At 42.8% G+C, this 23,411-nt stretch overlaps 2 protein-coding genes across 4 annotated transcripts; one reads left to right on the top strand and one right to left on the bottom strand.

Annotated features, from left to right (window-relative positions):
• Positions 1–43: 43 nt before the first annotated feature.
• kng1 (kininogen 1) lies at positions 44–22,527 on the top strand. 2 transcript variants are annotated; one of them, XM_079592837.1, is made up of 10 exons: positions 44–95; positions 967–1,108; positions 1,208–1,356; positions 11,721–12,092; positions 12,174–12,290; positions 18,810–18,882; positions 20,104–20,276; positions 20,436–20,546; positions 21,861–21,953; positions 22,058–22,527. In XM_079592837.1, the coding sequence occupies exons 4-10, from the start codon at positions 11,895–11,897 to the stop codon at positions 22,325–22,327; spliced, it is 1,035 nt and encodes a 344-aa protein (XP_079448963.1). In that variant the 5' UTR covers positions 44–95; positions 967–1,108; positions 1,208–1,356; positions 11,721–11,894; the 3' UTR covers positions 22,328–22,527. The 2 variants fall into 2 exon arrangements, with proteins under 2 accessions (XP_079448963.1, XP_079448964.1); XM_079592838.1 differs by lacking the exon at positions 44–95 and adding an exon at positions 598–761.
• On the bottom strand, positions 746–6,105 carry lamp3 (lysosomal associated membrane protein 3). Of its 2 annotated transcripts, none has more exons than XM_079592839.1 (6): positions 5,962–6,105; positions 5,533–5,747; positions 3,901–4,020; positions 3,720–3,792; positions 1,197–1,367; positions 746–1,102 (listed from the first exon to the last, which is right to left on the bottom strand). In XM_079592839.1, the coding sequence occupies exons 1-6, from the start codon at positions 6,020–6,022 to the stop codon at positions 963–965; spliced, it is 780 nt and encodes a 259-aa protein (XP_079448965.1). In that variant the 5' UTR covers positions 6,023–6,105; the 3' UTR covers positions 746–962. The 2 variants fall into 2 exon arrangements, with proteins under 2 accessions (XP_079448965.1, XP_079448966.1); XM_079592840.1 differs by having other exon boundaries at positions 5,533–5,702; positions 5,962–6,099.
• Positions 22,528–23,411: the final 884 nt, after the last annotated feature.

Here is a 23,411-nt window from a genome sequence, read left to right as displayed (position 1 = left end):
AGAATGTAAACCGCTACTAAACACGCAGGAACCAGTGACAATTTCCCGCGAAATCCGTCCTGACATCTATGAAATATAAGGCTGCGTTGGTTTGGGTAAAGTATGCATTAAACTATATCTGTTTTGTTAAATAATAATGGGTAAATTAAGTTAGAAAGTAGGCATATGTTTCCTGTATAGACACACGCCTTAAAGTCTTACGAAAATGACAAAGTTGTCACAAAAATGTTGTCTAGCCTATAGGCCTATGTGTTGTCACTTTTCAACAAGGGTTTTTCATTCTGTCAATTAATTCTCTCAGGTAATTATTCTCCTGTTGAGGCTTTATAATTAACCAACATCAATTTTAACTTATTTAAAAATGTGCTTTTTTATTTATATTCACTTGTAATACTTGCATTTTGACATGGCCCAAATCTTCAGACATCAGAATGAAAAAAAAAAAATTAACACATTGACAACAGCAGTTCATGTCACTCGTATTTTAATTGTTTACTGAGATCATTTAAAATGGTAAAGCAATATCCACACTGTACCGGTCACCAGCTGGAGTGCCCCTGAGAGCCAGCAGAGGGCACTCCACAACAGACTATTGCCATTCGCTCACAAACTAATAAGGGCTGAGGCAAAGAGAGACATCCAAGGGGACAGGCAGAGAATCAGGAAAACCAGGAGACTGGAGAAACAAACACGCTCGGAAATGCAGTGAGACACAAACAGGACATCACAGGGAATGACAGAAAGAACCAGGCTTATATATGGTGAGCAAACAAGAAGATGAGACACAGGTGAAAACAATGAGTCGAGGCATCAGAGAATTATGGGATATGTAGTTTCTGAGCGAATGGCAATAGTCTGTTGTGGAGTGCCCCCAGTGGCTCTCAAGGGCACTCCAGCTGGTGACCGTTACACACACACACACACACTGCAAAACAATGAAATCTCTTGATTCATCTCCACATCTAGAGCTGTTCGTAGCCTCGGCTGCGGTGCTCGCGCACCAGCACATACGTCAGGATTGCTATCAGGCAAATGGCTGCCGCGACGGCGCCCAGAACAATCGGGATCATCCGTTTGTTGTAATCCTCCCAGCACTCAACCTCTGAAAGTAAGTCACGATAAAACATCTTATTCTTGGGGAAACAGGTTGATAGGATATAATAGATCACGTTTGATTACATGTGAATTATATTGACCTTTCCCGAAGGCTCCCCTGGCGAGGTCAAAGGCTTGGATCTGCAGCGGCACCAGTTTGAGGCGGAGGTTGTCTGACAATATCAGAGTCGTCTCAGACTTGCATTGGAAGCTCAGGCCATTTTTGGCCTTGAAAAGCTTCTCATGATCCACGATTCCAATGTAGGTTTTATCTGTGGATTACATTTGGACAATGTTGTTACGCTATGTGGTAATCAGCTCTATATTAATCCTAAAACTATCCTAAAACAACAATTAATCTTATGGAAACTGACAACTGACAGGCACACATTATGAGTTTTTACACTGACATTTTCATGAATGTTTTGTTTTTTTATAAATTCTTATTTAGTATTTTTGACCTAGAAATATGACCTGACATGTTTTTGTAACACTCACTCTCAGGCTATGTTTACACGGAAACGATCTGAAGAGAAAACGCAAAAGTGGCGTTGCGTTATCACTTTTTATTCTGCGTTTAGACGAGCGTTATGGGGGGAAATCTGTGTGCGTATGGTGACGCAAAAGTGTGTGATATTCGATGTAGTGTGCACTCCAGGCGGCTAGGTGGCGATGTGAAGCACTGCCACACAACAACACCAAGTCCGCGCGCCTGCGTACAACCGTCCTTCTACTTCTCTCGCTAGTAGCGCGAAATCAAAACACAACATGAATTGGTGCATCAACAGTTTGATGGAGGTGATTAATGCGCCTTCTCTGATCAGTAATACTATCTGAGAATATTTCGTACAACTGCTGAAAACACTCTTTTGAAGCAACTTGAAGGTCTTTTTGTTGTTATTTTCCTGTACTGGCGCATGCCTGTGACGTAACCGCGTACGCGACGAGAGCCACCGTGAGCAGATCGGTGCATTCACTGTCTAGCAGACTTTTGCGTTTTTACCCTTTCGACGGGAACGTGACGTTTTTAAGATTTCCACTCTGGAGGGTGGTTTCACTTTTTTGCGTTTTTAAGCCCCAAAAACGCCGTCGCCGTCTAAACGGAAGGCACATCCGATCAAATATTTGTACGTTTTCACCCGCGAGCGTTCTCGTGTGAACAGGGCCTTAGGGTCCGTTTACACGACACTGTTTTCAACTAAAAACGTAAAAACTTTTTATATGTGCTTTGATCGTTCATTTACACAACAACGACATTTTGGGGGCAAATTTTGAAAACGAGTTTCAAAGTAAGTTGAAAACGATACCGTTACCGTCTCCGTGTAAACTACAAAAACATGAATCTGTGAAAACGCTGACGTCATGCGCATGTGTATCACGTGTTCAGTCTATAGGCGCGCAGTGTTTCTGTACAAAGTGACGTCGCCACCTACTGGCCTGGCATGAATAAAACAGCGCTTTTAGTAGTTTTCACGGATCCGTGTGATCGGGGATCGCTTTGAGATCGTTGTCGTCTGTACGCAAAAAAACGCAAAGGAAAAACATTTCCATTTTTAGTACATTGTTATCATTTAAACGTTCCCGTGTTATGAATGTAAATATTGTTAGTGCAGCAGATTGGTAAAAAAATCGTTCACTTTAGTACACAAGCATGAAATTTGGCACAGATACTCTCTAAGGGCCACTATTTTGGAAAAAGGCGTTGGCCACTCATAAATTCAATATGGCGGCCAATTTTCAAGATGGCCGCCATTGCTATTCAATGCTTATTATATTAATTATTCAAACAGTGATCCAAGCATAACATTTGATACAAATACTCTCTAAAGAACATGTTAATGGAAAAAGATTCTTGTCCCTCAAAAATTCAAGATGGTCGCCATTTTTAAAGATGGCCACCGTTCCTGTCGACTATGAACTATTTCAATTGTTCAAATGGTGATGCAATCATAAAAGTAGGCAGAAATACTCTTCAAGGAACAGTCTTTTGGAAAAAGGTACGTGCCACTCAAAAATTCAGGGTGGCGACCATTTTCAAGATGGCCACCATATCTGTCAAATAGTCATAATGTCTGCTTTGTCTGCCTCCTCTCCTTTGACCTGTCCGGCTTAGTTAAACTTGCCAGGGATATCAAATCCCCGCCGGCATAGCTCCCAGGTTCATTGGAGTACACAAGCCTCTCCACCACGGCAAGGTGCAGTCCACAGAAAATGGTTGCCATCTTGAATTTTTGAGGGACAAGCACCGTTTAAAAAAAAAAAACATTCTGAAGAGAGTATTCTCACAAAATGTTATGCCTACATCACCGTTTGAATGATTTACATAATGAGCATTTGACATAAATAGTGGCCATCTTGAAAAAATTGTCGCCATGTTGAATTTTTGGGTGGCCAACGCCTTTTTCCCAAAAAGTGACCCTTAGAGAGTATCTGTGCCAAATGTCATGCTTCTATACCAATTCGAACGATTCTCTTGAAATATGCCATTAATCTGCAGCACTATGTATGATTATTTTCAAGATAAGGGATCCCTAATAAAAAGTCTTTAATGTGAAAACAATGTTGTGTAAACGGCAGTATATTACAGCTTCCTGATGTTTTCTATCAGTGTAATTTATACTTACTCTGGCAATTTTTACAAGTGGGAGCTGGGATCAGAAGACCTGTGATAGTCCTCACATAGGAGACATCGCCGTCCTGCAAGTGTGGTGAAATACTGAATTGCATGTTCATTAAGGCTAGATGTTTTGTGCATATTTATCCTCAAGAGAAAGGTGTCATAAATGCAGATATTACTGTAGGTACCTTGATGAAAGTGAACTCCAGATTTCCACCTGCAAAAACCAATGAGAGAACAGACTTTTGGTTCCTACAGTTTCCCGTGGCTTGTGTCGATCTGGGATCCAGGTTGAAATAGTACTTTTTCTGGAATACAAGTTGAGCAATGTGATTAATGGAGGCTGGAAATCAAAATCCTACTAAATTAACAATATCAAAACCATTGGGATCTAAAGATCAAGACACACACATTGGGTTTGACTGACTGGACAGAGTAGATTTTGTAGAATTTGTAGCAGCAGAAAATCATATTTTCAACATTGAATCCTTTGAGTTTACTAAATGCATAGTTAAAAAAGATATTGGTTGAAAACGTAGCAAAAAAAAAATGTTTTGCAATTTGGCCAATTGGCTGTAGACCTCAAAACTGGCAGTTACAAGAACAAACACAGTATACCGCTGGAAGTAAATAAATGTAAGCTGATTAATAATATCCCAAAATTCAGTTAATTTGAAATGTATCTCTTGTGAAAAAAGTATACTTTTAAAATCAGTAATTATTACACAAATAATATACGTTGAATATACTTAAGCGTGAACTAAGAGTCAAGTTAAATTAAAATGTTTTATATGTTATGTATAATTTATATTAAATCTAATTAGCTGAACTTTAGAGTGTTTTGGCCCACTTAAGTACATCTTAAGTAATATACTTAAAACTTGTCATTTGTAATTATGAATCTGGAATTTAGTACATTTAAAGTATTTAGTAGGCTACATTTATTAGTATTATTATTAAAGTATTGTTATATATATATATATATATATATATATATATATATATATATATATATATATATATATATATATATATATTGTTGCTTTACCCCAAAATCCTATTACTCTCAAATGGTGCATATTCATACGTTTAGCTAATAAGTTAATAGTATATTAACAATTAGCAATAATTTTTAAATTGATTAATATTATCCCAAGATTCAGTTCATTTGAAAGGTATCTCTCATGAAAAAGAAGTACACAAAAAAAAAATTATTACACAAAAAATATACTTTAAAATAATATACTTAAGTGTGATCTGAAAGTAAAGTTAAATTAAAATGTATTACAGTTTAAATTGATATCATATGTAATTAGCTGAACTTTTTACAGTGCTTTTGACCCACTTACATCTTAAGTAATATACTTTAATAATAACTTGTAATTTGTAATGATGAAGCTGGAATTTAGTACATTTAAAGTAGCCTATATTAACTTGTAATATATCTATATAGATATAGATATAGTAGTCAATATTTGAAGTGGATCAACAAAGTTCAAAGTTCTCCGAAGACAAGAACGGGTATTGTTCAAAATTAATTTAAAACTTTGATGAAAGGCTTTGATCCACTTCAAATGTTGCCTACTGTATATATAATATTGTTGCTTTATTACTCCCAAATGGTGCATATTCATACGTTAAGCTTAATGAAACTGTCCCAGTGCAAAGCTGTTGTACCCAAAACACCAGTTTCTGCACACATAGTTCCTGAGAGAGGAGTGAGCCGTTGCCGATGTTAGTGGTCAACCAAGTGAGTTCTCACCCCGAGCAGGAAAATGCTGAGAGGATGGATAAAAGTGCTGAGAGCATAACAAGCTTACTTTGTTCTCTCTGACCACAAACTCCACTCCTAAACTGGCCCTCACACACACTTCTCCTTTAAGGTTCTTGAGTGTGTAGGTGACCTGGGGGGGGGCCGTTTCTTTGGGCTGCAGGACGGGTCTCTTGGGAGCACCTCTGCTGTTGACGGCAGGAACTTCATGACTGGAAGCTGCCGAGTGTGAAAGGTCAAGAGAGTTTGAGGCTAGAGGACTTCCTGTAAGCACAACGGGGGGCTTCAAACTGCATGCACCACTCGTGAAGAAGTGTTAACCATTATCAGGCATCACAAGCAACTACGGATACTGGTACATCAACTCAGTGTTGCTTTGTGCATCTGAACAATTTCGTTTCTAAAAAGTTGAATTTCTCATTGTAAATCACAAGTTTGTGGAATAATTTGATTCAAATGGAAAAGCAAATGGACTCACCTAGCCAATGCAGGGAAGACAGCATGAGAAACAGAGCGACGGGTCGACGTGTGCGAGTCATTTTGAGATCGTGGTCGTCGGGTAGCAGAGCAGATGCTGTTATAGTGTCGGCGTTTGACTAATGCCTGTGTGGTTGTGAAGGAGGACCCTTATGATGCTGTCTGCAGTTGTCTGACACCAGGAAGCATTTTAGCCAAGCCCACAATTAGTAATGATATGAGTAATGACTCTATAGTAGTGTAGTTTTATTTTTTTAATTTGAGTTTTAGGCAATTTAGACAACTGTGCGACGAGAAACAGGAGTACGGCCGTAGAGTCGGGTCTGGACATCACTGGTGCCAGTTCTGGAGTCTGAACCCAAATTTAGGACAAAATGTTGCCACTCATGCTTTTTTGTTGGAGAAAAATGCATTTAATGCCTCAAATGGTTCAATGTCAAAGCTCACTTTTCCTAAAGACAATTAAAAATTTAGTTGTTTTTCATTCAATTGGCAAAAACTTTTCATTCAAATACGTAAGTTGAATGTGAGCGTTTAAAAACTTCCACAACATCGTCATCACAACTAACAACAAGTTTATTAAAAGGATAGTTCACCAAAAAATGTTGTAGCCTCATGTTTCTTTCTTCTGCTGAACACTAAAGATGTTTTGAAGAATGTCAGTAACCAGACAGTTAACTGGTCCCATTGACTTCCATAATGGGAAAAAAAATACAATGGAAGTCAATGGGGTCCAGCAACTGTCTGGTTACTGACATTCTTCAAAACATCTTTAGTGTTCAGCAGAAGAAAGAAACCTGAGGGTGAGTAAATTACAATTTTCATTTTTTGGGGTGAACTATCCCTTTTACTGTGCTCAAATATGCATGTTTTTCTGAAGCTAACTGAAAAACACGGACAAAATTAGCACATTTCTTAAACACTGGAGATACACATCTTTTGTTATTTTTGAATTGTGCAAGGTGTGAACGAAGAGCAGATTGCCCAGACACGTCAGTTCACACTTTATGTGCTCCGTTCACTTTTTTACTTCCCTTCACTTGGCTGCTTTTTTTTTTTTTTTGGCCTTTTGTGTGTGCAAGTTTCTTGTGTTTTTATTTTATTTTAAACATTTTAGAAAATACTGAAAATGAGAAGGTGCAATCCATGTTGTAGCTAAATTTTGAAAAATGTGGATGACATGATCTTTGTCAGTGATAACAGAGGACCCAAGGGCAGAGGCTGATAGAGAAACAAAGTTTATTGAAAAGGTAACATAGGAGTCTGCCGACTGCCGTCACGCGGACGCAGTACTGGAGAAAACAAAAGACAAAAACCTGGCTGGTCAACACCGGTGGTCCCAGGGTAGGAATTGGTAAACAGCGAGGGAGACTCAATCCCCAGACCAGTAGTGGAGACTCACAGGTGCGATAAGGTGAAGGTCACGGGCAGCAGGACAGCTGGGCAGAGAACAGAATTAACGTACCAGAGGAAGTAGCGAGACAGGACAAGACAAGACAAGACAAGGGGTTCCCGAAGGCGATAGCGAAGAGGATGGTCAACGTAGAAGGTACGAGAGAGAATCCTTTGCAAACAATAATCTGGCAAAGAAGCAGGGAGAAAGGTAACTAGAAGTAGCAGATAAAATCAGGCCAAAGAGAAAACAGGTGAGGTGGCAATCAGCCGAATAACAGGTTTTATACAAGGCACATGGAACACGGGGTGGACGCGCCGCAGATTGCGGGACAATCTGAGTTTGACGGCTACCGGGCTAAGGACCTTATCAATTGGAAAAGGTCCGATGAAACGAGGTGCTAACTTACGGGAACAGGACTGAGGGGGTGAGTTTAGGGTGGAAAGCCACACCTTCTGGCCGGAAACATATCTCGTGGCCTTGACGCGACGTCGATCGGCGGCCGGACGAGTGCGAATCTTGGAGCGACGAAGGGCAGTTCTAACCCTTCTCCAAGTGCGTTTGCACCGTTGAATGAATGCTTGCACCGAGGGAACGGAGGACTTGGCATCTGAGATGGGAACAGAGGTGGTTGGTAACCGAGGCAACAATGAAACGGGGATAACCCTGTGGCGGACGAGGGTAGAGAATTATGGGCGTACTCCACCCACGGTAATTGCTCACACCAGGACAAAAGATTCAGGAATGCCAGACTGCGGAGCATACGACCGAGAATTTGGTTAGCCCGTTCGGCTTGCCCGTTAGTTTGTGGGTGAAATCCTGACGACAGACCGGTAGATGCCCCGATCTGTCGGCAGAATTCCCTCTAGGATTGAGAGACAAACTGGGGTCCCCTGATTGTGCGCTGATTGTGATAATGATCAGCTGGAGGAGAGAGGTGGAAAAGTGTGTGAGAGAGAGAGAGAGAGAGAGAGATCAATAAAGAGATGTTCATGAGAATCTTACCAATAATTACTACATTTATGGATGAAAGATGTGAAACTATTTTACTGTCAAGTTTATTACTCAAAAATACATTATATATGCAAATCATTCAAAAACCTTTCCTATTTCTGAGTTAAAAGTTTAGATTTTTTTGTCAATGTACCAACACAAAATATTGTTTGTAAAAATAAAACCTTACCAACATGCAGGTAGTCTTTTTGATGCCAAAAATTTGTGGGTGAACCTTTTTAACCTCTTGTTTTTATGCTAGGGCTTCACAATATTGGGGGGGGGGGGAAACTGACATTGAAATATTTTGTTTTTCTGCAATATATTGCAATACGAAAGCAATTTCACCAGATGATTGAATAGCTCTGCTTGGAAAGAATGAATCCTTCTAGAATGATTGGGTGATTTTGTAGGGGAGTGAATCAAATAATAATAATAAAAAATGATTATTAAGCATAGATAAATACAATAAAACAAAGATACGGATGAAATAAACAGTGCTTTATGTTTTTCAGGTAAGTCTAACAGTATTCAGGTACAGAAATTAGGTGAAATTTTGTTACGTCGGCGTAATCGGGATCACTTCAGGGACATGGTGCTCAGTCACCTCAGCCAGTTGGGGGTTCAGGTCAACTGGGAGAAGAGAAGAGCAAACTCGCCCCCGTGCAAAGGATCTCTTTTCTTGAGTTGGACTCGGTCAACCTAACAGCAGGCCTCACAGAGGCACGTGTTCAGTCGGTGTTGAACTGCTTGAAACGCAGAACAGCGTCCCCACTGAGACCCTTTCAGAGGCTTCTAGGGCATATGGCATCCGCAGCCGCTGTGACGGATTGCTTCATATGAGGCCGAGTCCCGAGATGGGCGTGGCAACGCGGCTCGTACCAGGTTCGTATCACCCCGCACTGCCGTCAAACCTTCAGCCTGTGGTCGGACCCTTGGTTTCTACGGGCAGGTGTTCCCCTAGAACAAGTGTACATGCTGTGATCTTCACGGATGCCTCTGCCACGTACAACGGGCGTGCAGTCTCGGGTCTGTGGACAGGGACCCAATTGCAGTGGCACATCAATTGCCTCGAGTTGCTAGCAGTATCTTGCGTTGAGCCGCCTCAAAGGGCCGCTACGAGGCAAGCGTGCACTGGTCCGTACGGACAACACTACGGCTGCTGTCTACATTCTCCATCAGGGTGGTCTACGCTCGCCATGCCACAAGGTCTTCTCCTCTGGAGTCAGATGCATCTGAGGTCGGTTCGTGCAACTTATATCAAACGTGCTCAACCGTGCCGCTGACGAGCTCTCGCGGCAGCAGGTGTTTCCGGGAGAATGGAGACTCCATCCCCAGGTGGTCCAGCCAAATTGGAGGCGCTTCGGGACCGCACAAGTAGATCTGTTTGCCGCCCCGGACACGTCGCACTGCCAGTTGTTTTATTCCCTGACCGAGAGCTCCCTCGGCATGGATGCGCAGGCACACAGCTGGCCCCGGGGCCTACGCAAGTATTCGTTTTCCCCAGTGGGCCTTGTCACACAAACACTGTGCAAAGTCAGGGAGGACAAGGACTGCTAGTTGCGCCTTACTGGCCCAACCAGACCTGGATCCCAGAACTCATGCTCCTCGTGACAGCCCCTCCTTGGCCCATTCCTCTGAGAAAGGACCTGCTTTCTCAGAGACGGGGCACCCTATGGCACGCGCGTCCAGACCTCTGGAAACTCCATGTCTGGTCCCTGGACGGGACGCAGGGGTTCGAGGTGACCTACCCCAGGCGGTGGTAGACACCATAATTTCCGCTAGAGCCCAATCTAAGAGGCGCCTCTACTGAAGTGGAACCTGTTCGTTGTCAAATGGTGTTCTTCTCACCAGGAGAACCCCCGAAGGTAACGAGGGTTACCATACGTAACTGAGACGTTTTCAATTCATATCGTATGGAAGTTGAGCTTCACGCTCAAGCGTTTTCTTTCGTTTATGTTCACATAAGCCATAAGCGACTGTGTTTATGAGGATGCTCACCGAGACGGGCGTTTTGACATTGCGTGTATATGTCCGTTCAAACACAAATAGACGTGAAAGAGAAGGGACGTCGGTGTTCATGTGCATCTGCGCGGCTCGAAAACAGCACTCGAGTTACAAATTGAGTTCTCTTTCGCGACTTAAATGGTTTAAAATCGCATTAATGTTTAAAATGACAGGTCCTAAAACACGTTCACTCTATGATGGTTAAACTTTTCAATAAATCCGAGAATCACGTGGGCTTCGAACCGTGGTACCTGGTCTATACTGATCAAATACGATCCCTATTGACACCGCTAAAACTATACCTACTGTACGTCTCACACAATGAGTTTTCCTCCTTAAAGACAACCTATGGGCATCATTTTTAAGGGATATGTTTAATAATTGAGGGTATAATGCTAGGTATTCCTCACTGAGTGCTGATTTCTGCTTGGCTGCTATTTTGAGTGATACGACGCTTCAAGATGAGCAAAACAGATAAAGGACAAACACTTACAGCAAAAAACTACTATACAGCAGACATAGGCATATGGGATAGGTTACGTTTCTGTATTAATGAGCACATAACTAAAAACAAAAGTAACAGAAATATAACTAAATGTAAAGCATCACATAAAGTTCTGAGAACATCCTGTTACTGTTTTTCACTGTAAATGAAAGTCATGCTTTTTTACATAGAAAAACAATTTGAACAATTATTATATAAATATTTAATATATGTGGTAATGTAAAGTAAATAAACAATTAATATTACTGTAGCATTTTTACCTGATTTTTCAACAAAATTTGTTTTAAATAAATTATGTAGTTATTAGTAAATTATCTTAAGTACATTCAAGTAGCAGCTCGGTAGACTGAATTCGATGTGAGATCATTTCTTTAATTTCATGAGAGGAAAACACACAGCACAGGTCAAAGGTAGAGGGGACAAAGTATTCCCTTAAATACACACAGCTACTTTTGTCAATTTGCTTAGCCACTGGTAAATGCTGCGTGTTTGTCTCTGTTATGGACTTTTTATTTATTTATTGTGTAACTCACAATAATATGAATACTTGAGATAAATACTGTACGTAAAATATATCCAAAAAGCTATATAATCAATAATCTCTTTGTAAGCAAACTGGACAAACAACTTTCTTTTGGCTTGACAGCTAATGTTTGTGTCCAGAACACATGGATTGATTTTTTTGGGGACAGATTGTCCACCATAATAAAATGTTAAAACTGGGATCTGAAGTCAAATTGTGCACCATCATGCGAAGGTCTCTGTGAAGGTCTCTTATCATTGGTTTGGAGTTGGACTAGTGATTCAGAGAAGTATGCGTGTTGTCGAGAGCGTCTCAAATGAGTAAACATTTGCATTACAGCTGCTGAATACCAGCTCACCATATTTGGACTGGTGGTCCAGATAGAGACAGAATTGAGCGATAAAGCAGTGAGTAAATCATTACAGGGGTGGATAGAGTCCAGTGGGAACATTTCTGAACCCTTTCAGTCCAACACCGTTGGGTTTCCAGAAGAGCAGAGACGTTCATGACACCATGATGCGGGACAAGATCTTGGTGGTTTTTGCTTTAGCTTGGCTTTACTGTTCTGTGGGACATGGACAAACTGACACTAGCATCCCGTGTGACGATAAACGTGTGGAAGATGTTGTCAATTTAACTCTTTCAACACATAACAAGATATTAACCGAAGGCGCTCAACTGGCTCTCTATGAAATCCTGGAGGCTACAAAGGTAGGAGTTTTGCTCTTTGCATTCAACAATATTTTGCAGATATACGCAACTTTCTTTAGTACAACGCTGTAATTTTCACAGGCTCAGAATGAATCGGGGGATGTTCTGTTTGTGCGCTTCACAAGCAGAGAGAGCGATTGTCCCGCGGGAGGAGACAAGCTTTGGCATCAGTGCGACTACCTGCAGCGAGTAGATACGGTATGATCTGACGAAGTTATCTACTCTAAGTACATTCATTATCGCAAAATAAACCCCAACATTTAGAAACAGCTATGCAAGAAATCTAAAAAATATCAGTTATACAGGTTAGAATTAACTATACAACATTTTGATTGCACAATGCCACTATTGACCAATCACGATCAATAATCTAGCCTGACAACAGCCTTTATCCATGACCCTAGTCACATTATATTAGGGGTGTAACGGCACACAGAAGTCACGGTTCGGTCCGAACCACGGTTTTGGTGTCACGGTTCGATACGAGTTCGGTACAACAGGAAAAAGCAACAAATCCTTTTACTTTTAAACAGTTTTTTTTAATTATTTTGAACAGACAGTAGTGTAAATTACAGTTTTACCACCTAGCAGCATTTAATCCCCTGAGGTAGTTGGTACATTATAGCCTCCTATAGTGTAGTAAACACTAAGCAATGAACAGAATGCACTCTTGCCAATTCCCTCCAGATTCCTGATTGCTTAGAATAAAAATGAATGAATAGGGATGCACTTGGGGAGCTAGTGAGCTATGGGTCGGTAGGTCGCACTTCCCTGCAGCTCCCGCAAATTTCTTATTAAATTGAATTTTTTAACAATAATTTCTACATAAAGAGTTTTCCTTGCAAGTTGGATTAGTTTTCGTTTATACTCATTGGCTACAAGATGAGAGCAAGCTTGAAGACACAATCCTCAAAAAGGAATAGGGATGCACAATATATCGGCCACCATATCGGCATTGGCTGATACAGTGGCGTAGGTTTGATTATATAAGCACAAGTCTGTCATATATTGTATTATCTGTATTATAATTGTGTGTTTGGGACATGGCTTTTAATGAGACTTCTGTAATCAGACTCTCAAAAATTATACAAAAATTTGGATTTAGATTTATCGTCCAATATATTGGTTATCAGCTTTCGAACATAAAGAGTTATTGGGATCGGCCAAAATGTTCATATCGGTGGATCCCTATTAAGGAATAGTTGGTTTGAATAACATGTTGTGTGTAGCCTACTGTTACGGACTGCTCTGAGACACAAAGGTTGAGATCCAAATGCAGCTTTTATTGAGATATCCAGAACAGTAATCCAAACACAGGCAAAGGGTCAAGCACAGGAAGGCAGTCCAAATAAACAAACAGGCAAAGGCGGAATCCAAGAAACGGGCAAAAATCGAAGAACCAAGAGACATGAAACCAGGGAGAATGCTCAGAAATGCAGAGTAGCAGTAGGCAAGACTTCGCCATGAATGACTGAGATAACCAGGCTATTATTGGGTGAGATAACTCATGAAGTAACTCAGGTGAATGTTATCATGGCTGATTAGTCTGGGCAAAGGATTATGGGGAATGGAGTCCGTGAAAATGTGGTGATTGTCCGGGGTGGAGTGCCCTCTGGAGGCCATCAAGGGCACTCCAGCTAGTGATCATGACATTATCCCCCCTCAAAGAAGCGGCTTCTAAACAGTCCAGGATGGAGGTGGAGCAGAGGGGGAGGGATGGAGGGCCAAGTCTATGGAGAGGAAGAGGACCTGGAGACTACGGCAGGACAGACGGCCAGGGCGGAGCAGACAGTCCAGGGGGCCAGGGGGGAGCAGACATTCAGGGGGCCAGGGCGGAGCAGATAGTTCAGGGGGCCAGGGTGGAGCATTTTACATTACATTTATTCATTTAGCTGACGTTTTTATCCAAAGCGACTTACAATTGCTATATATCAGAGGTCGCACGCCTCTGTAGCAAGTAGGGGTTAAGTGTCTTGCTCAGGGACACATTGGTGTCTCACAGTGGACTCGAACCCGGGTCTCTCACACCAAAGGCATGTGTCTTATCCATTGCGCCATCACCACCCCCTTCACCACCCCCTGGAGCAGATAGTTCAGGGGGCCAGGGCAGAGCAGATAGTTCAGGGGGCCAGGGTGGAGCAGACAGTTCAGGGGGCCAGGGCGGAGCAGACAGTTCAGGGGGCCAGGGTGGAGCAGATAGTTCAGGGGGCCAGGGCGGAGCAGACAGTTAAGGGGGCCAGGGTGGAGCAGACAGTCCAGGGGGCCAGGGTGGAGCAGACAGTCCAGGGGGCCAGGGCAGAGCAGATAGTTCAGGGGGCCAGGGTGGAGCAGACAGTCCAGGGGGCCAGGGCGGAGCAGATAGTTCAGGGGGCCAGGGTGGAGCAGATAGTTCAGGGGGCCAGGGCGGAGCAGATAGTTCAGGGGGCCAGGGCGGAGCAGATAGTTCAGGGGGCCAGGGCGGAGCAGATAGTTCAGGGGGCCAGGGCGGAGCAAACAGTTCAGGGGGCCAGGGCGGAGCAGATAGTTCAGGGGGCCAGAGTGGCGCCAACTCTGGAACAGGCTCATGAGCTGGAGCGAACTCAGGGGCTCAAGCAGCCACAGAGTGGAGCTCTGGGACGAGAGTGGGCACTGGGCAGAGCTTTGGACTGAATTCTGGGACTGGAGCCTTCACTGGACTCTGGTCAGGGGCTGGAGCCGATGTGTGTGCACTCCACACACACAAGACAGCCGTAGCCCATATGGTCAACATGGCAACCTATGAGGGCTCAGGGGTGGCAGCGGCGACCATCTTGGCAGAGGGCTCGTGTGTGGGTGGCCATCTGGGTAGAGGGCTCTGGCGTGGCGGCGGCCATCTTGCCAATGGGCTCTGGCGTGGTGGCGGCCATCTTGGCAGAGGGCTTTGTAGAACTACTGTATAACTACGTAGCCTGACTAACTACTGACATGACAGTTGGAGTATGGAAACATTTGGGTTTGGTGGGTACTTTGGGATTGCAGGGTGTCACGATACGGTGGTGGAGCGAGGACTTAAATGCAGGTCAGGGTTTAATTTCTTTAAATAATAAAAAAATGAAACAAACACAACAAAAACTACCCCGAGGGGGAAAAACAGAACCGAACAGACTTGACTTGACGCAGGGAAAACATGAAGGGACGCAACATACAAACACATACCATGACCAACAATGACGATCCAGCACAGGACAGCAAACACAGGGAGACTAAATAGGGAGGCAAACAAAGGAGGGTAACGAGGAGGACAGGTGGGACAAATAAACCAATAATCAGATAACAAGGGGGAGGGACCAGACAATGACCCCAAAATAACAAAACACCCATGTGCATCACAGGATAGACATGTGACATTACCCCCTCCCTACGGAGCGGCTACCAGACGCTCCATAAGGCCAGGGCGGGACAGGAAAGGAAACACCAGGGCGGGACGGGAGGGACAGACCGCTTATTCTTGGGAGGCCAGGGCAAAGCAGACAGTTCATCAGGCGGTCAGGGCGAAACTGAAGACTCCTCGGGCGGCCAGGGCGGTGAAGACCCCTCGGGCGGCCTGGGCGGTGAAGACCCCTCGGGCGGCCAGGGCGGTGAAGACCCCTCGGGCGGCCAGGGCGGTGAAGACCCCTCGGGCGGCCAGGGCGGTGAAGACCCCTCGGGCGGCCAGGGCGGTGAAGACCCCTCGGGCGGCCAGGGCGGTGAAGACCCCTCGGGCGGCCAGGGCGGTGAAGACCCCTCGGGCGGCCAGGGCGGTGAAGACCCCTCGGGGGGCCAGGGCGGTGAAGACCCCTCGGGGGGCCACGGTGGAGACGGCCACTCGGGCGACCACGGCACAGCAACAGACACCGGCTCAGGAACAGCAACAGACACAGGCTCAGGAACAGCAACAGACCAGCTCAGGAACAGCAACAGACACCGGCTCAGGAACAGCAACAGACACCGGCTCAGGAACAGCAACAGACACCGGCTCAGCGGCGGCCATCCCGTCTGGAGACACTGGATCGGCAGACGTGACGTCTGCGAAGGCCTCCGGGGCGGCTGCGGGCTCCGGGAAGACCTCCGGGGCGGCAGCGGGCTCCGGGAAGGCCTCCGTGACGGCAGCGGGCTCCGGGAAGGCCTCCGGGACGGCAGCGGGCTCCGCGAGCTCCGGGAAGGCCTCCGGGACGGCAGCGGGCTCCGCGAGCTCCGGGAAGGCCTCCGGGACGGCAGCGGGCTCCGGGAAGGCCTCCGGGACAGCAGCGGGCTCCGGGAAGGCCTCGGGGACGGCAGCGGGCTCCGGGAAGGCCTCCGGGACGGCAGCGGGCTCCGGGAAGGCAGCAGGCTCCGGGAAGGCCTCCGGGAAGGCAGCAGGCTCAGTTAAGAAATCCACCAACCCCTCAAGAGAAAGGTGCTCCTTGCCAAACATCCTCTCCAGGCTGAGGGGTTCATCAAGGGCCAAACTAAATAAGTCCTTGAGAGCCGCGTCATTGTATTCCAGCCCCTCAGCAACACTCCTGAACTCACGGGCAAACTCCCTCAGGTCAGTCCCCCGTTGACGGAGGGACCTTAGTGCTGTGACCTGGAACATGCGCTGGTATATGGGGTTGCAGGCAGTGGAGGCTGGCAGATGGTGTGAGCCCCTTCTACGCTGAGTCCCTGTATTTGCAGTATCATCCTCCGCACCCCTGGAACTGGGAGACGGGAAGAGGAAGATACCCATCTCTGCTAAGTCCTCCTTTGTGGCTGGATCGTTCTGTCACGATACGGTGGTGGAGCGAGGACTTAAATGCAGGTCAGGGTTTAATTTCTTTATTAAATAATAAAAAAATGAAACAAACACAACAAAAACTACCCCGAGGGGGAAAAACAGAACCGAACAGACTTGACTTGACGCAGGGAAAACATGAAGGGACGCAACATACAAACACATACCATGACCAACAATGACGATCCAGCACAGGACAGCAAACACAGGGAGACTAAATAGGGAGGCAAACAAAGGAGGGTAACGAGGAGGACAGGTGGGACAAATAAACCAATAATCAGATAACAAGGGGGAGGGACCAGACAATGACCAGAGCACATGGCCCAAAATAACAAAACACCCATGTGCATCACAGGACAGACATGTGACAGCAGGGCTTCTCGTTGGCAAAACTCACAGTAAAAGAGGAACCGGCCAGCAACAGTGCATAGTCCAAAAACTCAACCAGTGATCCTCAAGGAAGACAATCCATGAGGAGTTTGGATTGGTAGCGATCATTATGTCCATAACAATAAAAGTCAATAAGGGCAAAATCAGGAAAGTCGGTGAGATGCGCAAGTCTAGGAAATCTCGGGTGTGGTCCTTGAGTGATTTGTTACCTTGCTGTAAACGGACAAGTTGAACTGCTGAATCCACGGTGGGTCTGGGTCTCACACGGCTGGCCCTGCTGACGACACCCCAGCACCTCGCCTTGTCGCCAGCTTGGGCGGAGTCGGCATGACTGGCAGCTTGTGCGGACAAGCTGCCAGTCATGCCGACTCCGCCCAAGCTCCCGAAGGCTGTCCCAGAGCCCGTTGCCCGTTTCGCTCGTTCTCGTGCGCTCGAGCCGCACGTTCTTCCGCCTGCGTGTGTTGTTGCGTCCTGTGTAGCACGCGGTTCGTGTTTACATCGGCCGCATGCTTTCATGTCATGTTTTGTCTTGTACTGTGTAGCACACAGGTTGTGTTTTACACTGGCTATGTGCTTTCATGTTGTCATGTTTTGTGTGAACACGCGGCCTATGAGTGTTTTCATTAGCTGCGTGTTCATGTCTCGTTTTGTGTGAGCACATGGCTTGTGATTTTGTTTTACTGGCCATGTGCTTGAGTTTTTTGTCATGTTTGGTGTGAGCACATGGCTTGTCATGTGTTTTCCTTGTGTCATGTGCTCTCCTGTCGATTGTCTAACCCCGCCCACCTTGTTACCTGATTATTGGTTCATTTGCTCCACCTGTCCTCCCTCGTTACCTGCCTTGATTGCTCCCTATTTATTCTCATTGTGTTTTCAGTGTGCTGGTTTGTTGTCGTATGTACACTGTGTGTTTCCCTACTGTCAAGTCAAGTCATTTCATCCCCCTCTGGGTAGTTTTGTTGTCTGTTTTGTTTTGTATTATTTTTATTATTATTATTAAAAGCCCATCAACTCTGCACTTGAGTCCTCGCTCCTTTCACCACCTCCAACCCTGACAAAATGATTTTGTCTCCCTATAACAGAGGAAAACACTTAAAATACATAGATTCTTATCAGTAAGAAACTGTAAAGGTTTACTTTTATGTACACTCACAATAAAAGCAAAACATTGTGCGTTTTTAAAGTAAAGAAACAGAATGCCTCTTTTCGGTTTCCTATCCCTGAAGTTTCTTGAGCGTGTCACAAAAATCATTCGAAACTCAGCGCATAGACTATCAAGCGCTTGCATGCCTTCTGAACTCTTGTTTTGGGTTGGTGCATAGATCGTCTTTTCTTCTGCTCTTTTTCCTGTTGTGGTGGTTAGCAAACAGCGTTGCATTACCGTGAGCGCCCCCTTCTGTATTGGAGTGTGGATATTCGTCTGACTGTATGCACTGAACCGTGATGTCCGTACTGTGACGGTTTGGGACGAATACATGTACAGCTACACCCCTACATTATAGCATGGCTTCTTATTTCTGAAATAACTGTCTTTCTTGTCTTGGGGTAACAAGACATTTTTTTTTGTGGTTCCTCAGGCACTCAGAATCTGTCATGCAAAAGTCCAGTTTACAGAAGCAGGTCAAGAGTTACTGGTGCACGACTGTTCAGGTATGTTGTACTATGGCTGCCAGCTGAATGTTATAATAATATCTCATGTCTCATTTCTTTTTTACTTTACAGCTAATGACACATAGTCATTTTTCCATATTAAAAGGAAATTAATATGCCTTAAACGCAAAACAACTCTGGTGATGTTCTTGTGTCGGTCAAAAATAACCTTTTTTTTCTCTCTCAATGAAATGATTGTACTATATTTTAGTTCAATTATGCATTTTATTTAATATTTTAAATTTTTAGGGGATTTTATGATACTAAATAATATTTATGCAGTAGTTATAATCAATTTATTCACTTTTTTGAGCATAAACCTGAAAATGAAATGTCCAACTTAAACTGTCATAAATCTTGAATGCTTTGGAGCACAGGCTGAAGTTTTGTCCCTTTTTACAGACGACCCGTCAGATTATTGCTGAAGTGAAAAAAGTTTATAAAGTTTTACATTTATTGTTATCAAATTTTATATGAAATACATTTTCCCAAAACATTTTTAACTCTAAAACCATAAATCTAAACAAGTTGTTTTCCAAATTTGAGGTTGATATCTAAAAAAAAAAATGTGTTTGTGCGCAGTACCAAATGGTTCCACTAGAGGAAATTTGTCTCCCATTCATTTCAAATGTGCTCATTTTGACCGCGTACAATAAAAGTGTGGTTATTTTTTTTTTCAGGGCCATTTAACCTTTTTGAATCATGTCCATGATTTATTTTGTGTTCATACAGTAAGTGCCAAAACCTTTACCAAGTTTCGTACCATTCCGATTAAGTAAAAAACAAAACGTAAAATGTTTCGATCAATAATGGACGAACAGCACCAGAGTTAATATGTCTTATGACAGACAAGAGTTGCTCAACTATCCTCAGATTCATCCCGGACATCACAGCATCTGATTCAAAGTATTTAATCAGTAAAAATCAGAAGACAACTGTAAACTGTGTACTCTTCCCATAATGCACTGCGAATTATGAAATTGGGTTAAAAATGCCATGTTATAAAACTATTTATGTGTAGTCCTTACATAAAACATTTAAACATTTACAAATACTTATATCAGTAGATTTTCCATTTTAATGCTAACACTGGCTTGATTGGTGGATCTGTGTTGATGATTTTGGGTAGTGTAGTTTTTCCAAACTACAAGGAAGTTGAAATCACTCTGGATGGTGGAGTACATCCAATTTGACTCTCTCTTTCCTACATTTCTCTGACAGCTGAGCCAGCTATTTCCTCTAAAGTTGCCCATTGTCTGGGCTGCCCTGAAAAGATGGACGTACATACAGAAGAACTGAGAGAACCGCTCATTCATTCTTTGACCAAAGCCAACAGCGAGGTCAATCATCTGCATTTCTACATCTTTAAGGACTTGACATCAGCAACAAAACAGGTACACTTTTTCTTTCCATGATCCTGTAGCTCAGCTGGCAGAGCTTGGCACGAGACACAAAGGTTCAATGGGCTTCTGTACAGAACCCTATTTTATTGTTGAATTGGGCTGCGGTGTTAATGTTGTGGTGTTGTGGCTCTTCTCGATGTGTACATGTAGGTGGTTGCTGGATTCAGGTACAAATTGCAGTTTAAAATTGAGAAGAGCAACTGCACCAGGTTGGATTTCAAATTCGTTACTGAGGAGTGTCACCCAATGCAGGAGAAAACCGTAAGATTCAAACCACTTTTTGTATGTTAGTGGAAACCGTGACACTTATTTTCAAGTTTCTTTGAATCTCATTTATTTTAAACAGAAATCTTTTATAACAATACAAATGTCTTAAATGCATCCTTGCTGAATGAAAGTATTCATTTCTTTAAAATAAAAACAAAAAAACTTATAATATTAAACATTATTATCTGTTAATTTAGTCTGAGATGGCACAATGCACTTTAGTAACACTCAAAGATGTTCTTTGCCTGACAGAATGTTGAAAATTGTTATATTAATATATAAATGTGTTATTACGAACCGTTCAAGGAAAGTTCTATGTAAAAATGTGTGAAAATATACTTAATAATAATTCAAATATAGTTGAAAAATGATAAAGACAATTAACAATAGATAATTAATTCTAACTTTTTTGTCGTATTTCCGAGTTTATATAACAATTCTTTTCTCACAATTGCTAGTTTCTATAGTTCTCGCGATTGCGAGTATATATAATGAAATTTTGACTTTCTCGCAATTGAGAGTTTATATCTCGCAATTCGGACACTTTTCTGGCGATTGCGAATTTCTATTTAGAAATTCTGACGCTTTTCTCGCGATTGCGAGTTTATATCTCCCAATTCTGACGCTTTTCTCGCGATTGCGAGTTTATATCTCCCAATTCTGACGCTTTTCTCGCGATTGCGAGTTTATATTTAGAAATTCTGACGCTTTTCTTGCAATTGAGAGTTTATATCTCGCAATTCGGATGCTTTTCTCACATTTGCTGATTTATATTTAGAAATTCTGACGCTGTTTATGTCTCGCAATTCGGACGGTTTTCTCGCAATTGCGTGTTTATATCTCGAAATTCTGACACTTTTCTCGCAATTGCGAGTTTATATAATGAAATTCAGACTTTCTCGCAATTGAGTTTATATCTCGAAATTTGGACGCTTTTCTCACAATTGCTAGTTTATATCTTGCAATTCTGACTTTTTCTCGTAATTGTGTTTATACCTCGCAATTCTGATACTTTTCTCGCGATTGCGAGTTATATCTTGCAATTCTGACTTTTTTCTCACAATTGTGAGTTTAATATTTCGCAATTCTGATGCTTTCTTGCAATTGCTTGTTTATATCTCGCAATTCTGATGTTTTTCTCCCACTTGTGAGTTTACATCTCGCAATTCTGATCTTTTTCTCGCACTTGTGAGTTTAAATCTTGCAATTCTGACTTTTTTCTCACTATTATCTTGAAATTCATACAAATTCAAAGAAAGTGTACTTGTGATGTGCACGTGTATCCTCACACGTACAGTTGTTGTTTAGGAGGTTTTGCAGTGTAACTCCACTGTGGATGTGGCTCCTTGGAGACACGAGGTCCCAGAAGTGCATGTTGAATGTCAGACAGGTGTCTTGGGGGTGAGCCACCCATCAATATATTTACTCATAAATGATTTATATTCAATTATATAGATCATTAAGTGTTGCGATCGATTTTCAATGAACCAACATCTTGCTTTCAGGGGTTCATAAGATTCAAACGCCCCCCAGGCTGGTCTCCTCTTAGGGCCATGCCGATGAAACCATCGAGTCCTGTTCCTAAACCCAAAGAGTCCTCCGAGGAATCCAAGGAGCGCATTAGTCCAACCCAACGCGCACCGCTGAACTGTCCCACCAAACCCTGGAAAGAGTTCAAGCCCGTCACTGACAGCATTGCTCCAAACACTACAGAGTCCACACTGCCAAACCCGATCCCAACAGACACTGCTCTCAGCGATCTGGATCTGATGTGATGAGCAGCCGTGTTCGCTTGTCTTTATGCGCTCTGGGGTTAAATGATTGTCTAAAATAAAAAAAGAAGGCAAAGATGAAAGAAAATGTAACTAACATTCTTATAATGTGTTTTATCGAGTTTTGTCATTCATTTATTTGTGGATTACAATAATTCACAGTTGTCTCATATTTCACAATAAAGAGAAATATACAAATATGCTATTTGATGAATTTTTTTTAATTGTATTGCTTGTCTAAAATAAAAATAAAAATTCCAAGAAGATTTGTATGAAAAAAAAAAACACTGTGCAACTAGTAACGGCGACTTTCTCACATTTTTGAAAAAGTCAGAATTGTGAATTATAAACTCGTAGTTCTGACTTTTTTTTTATCACAATTGCGTGTTTATATCTTGTAATACTGACTTTTTTCTCCAAATTGTGAGATAAATACTTCCTCCAGGGGTCAAACTACTTTATGCTTGTATGGTCAGGCACTATAAAACTTTATTAATTATAACTTTTATTGACAAGAAAATGCACAAGAGGGAAATAAACAGCTAAAGCTAATTAGCTATGTTTCCATCCACCTAATTGTATGTGCATATTGGGATATCGCATAAAAAAACGCTGGATGCCTCTCGAATGTTGGTGGTTCTGAGACGCATGAGACATTTTTGTTTTAAACTCATGTGGTTGTAAAAGTAGGGCACAGTTAAAGTTGGTTAGAAACAGACCCACATTTGACACGCAGGGTTGACATCAAATGCCAGTGTTTCTCTCATATGTGACCCTGGACCACTAAACCAGTTTTTTAAAATTATGATTTATACATCATCTGGAATCTGAATAAATAAGCTTTCCATTGATGTGTGGTTTGTTAGGATAGGACAATATTTGGTCGAGACACAACTATTGAAAATCTGGAATCTGAGGGTGCAAAAAAATCGAAACATTGAGAAAATCTCCTTTAAAGTTGTGCATTTATGTTCACGATTGTGCTGCATTCACTCACAAAAAAATATTTTTTTCCATATTTACAGTAGAAAATGTACTAAATATCTTCACGGATCATGATCTTTACTTAATATCCTAATGATTTTTG

This window comes from Phoxinus phoxinus (genome assembly GCF_949152265.1).
Source record: "Phoxinus phoxinus genome assembly, chromosome: 20".
Classification (NCBI taxonomy): Eukaryota; Metazoa; Chordata; class Actinopteri; order Cypriniformes; family Leuciscidae; genus Phoxinus; species Phoxinus phoxinus.
Note: the sequence above shows the minus strand (reverse complement) of the source record. Positions and strands in the feature narration are given on the sequence as shown.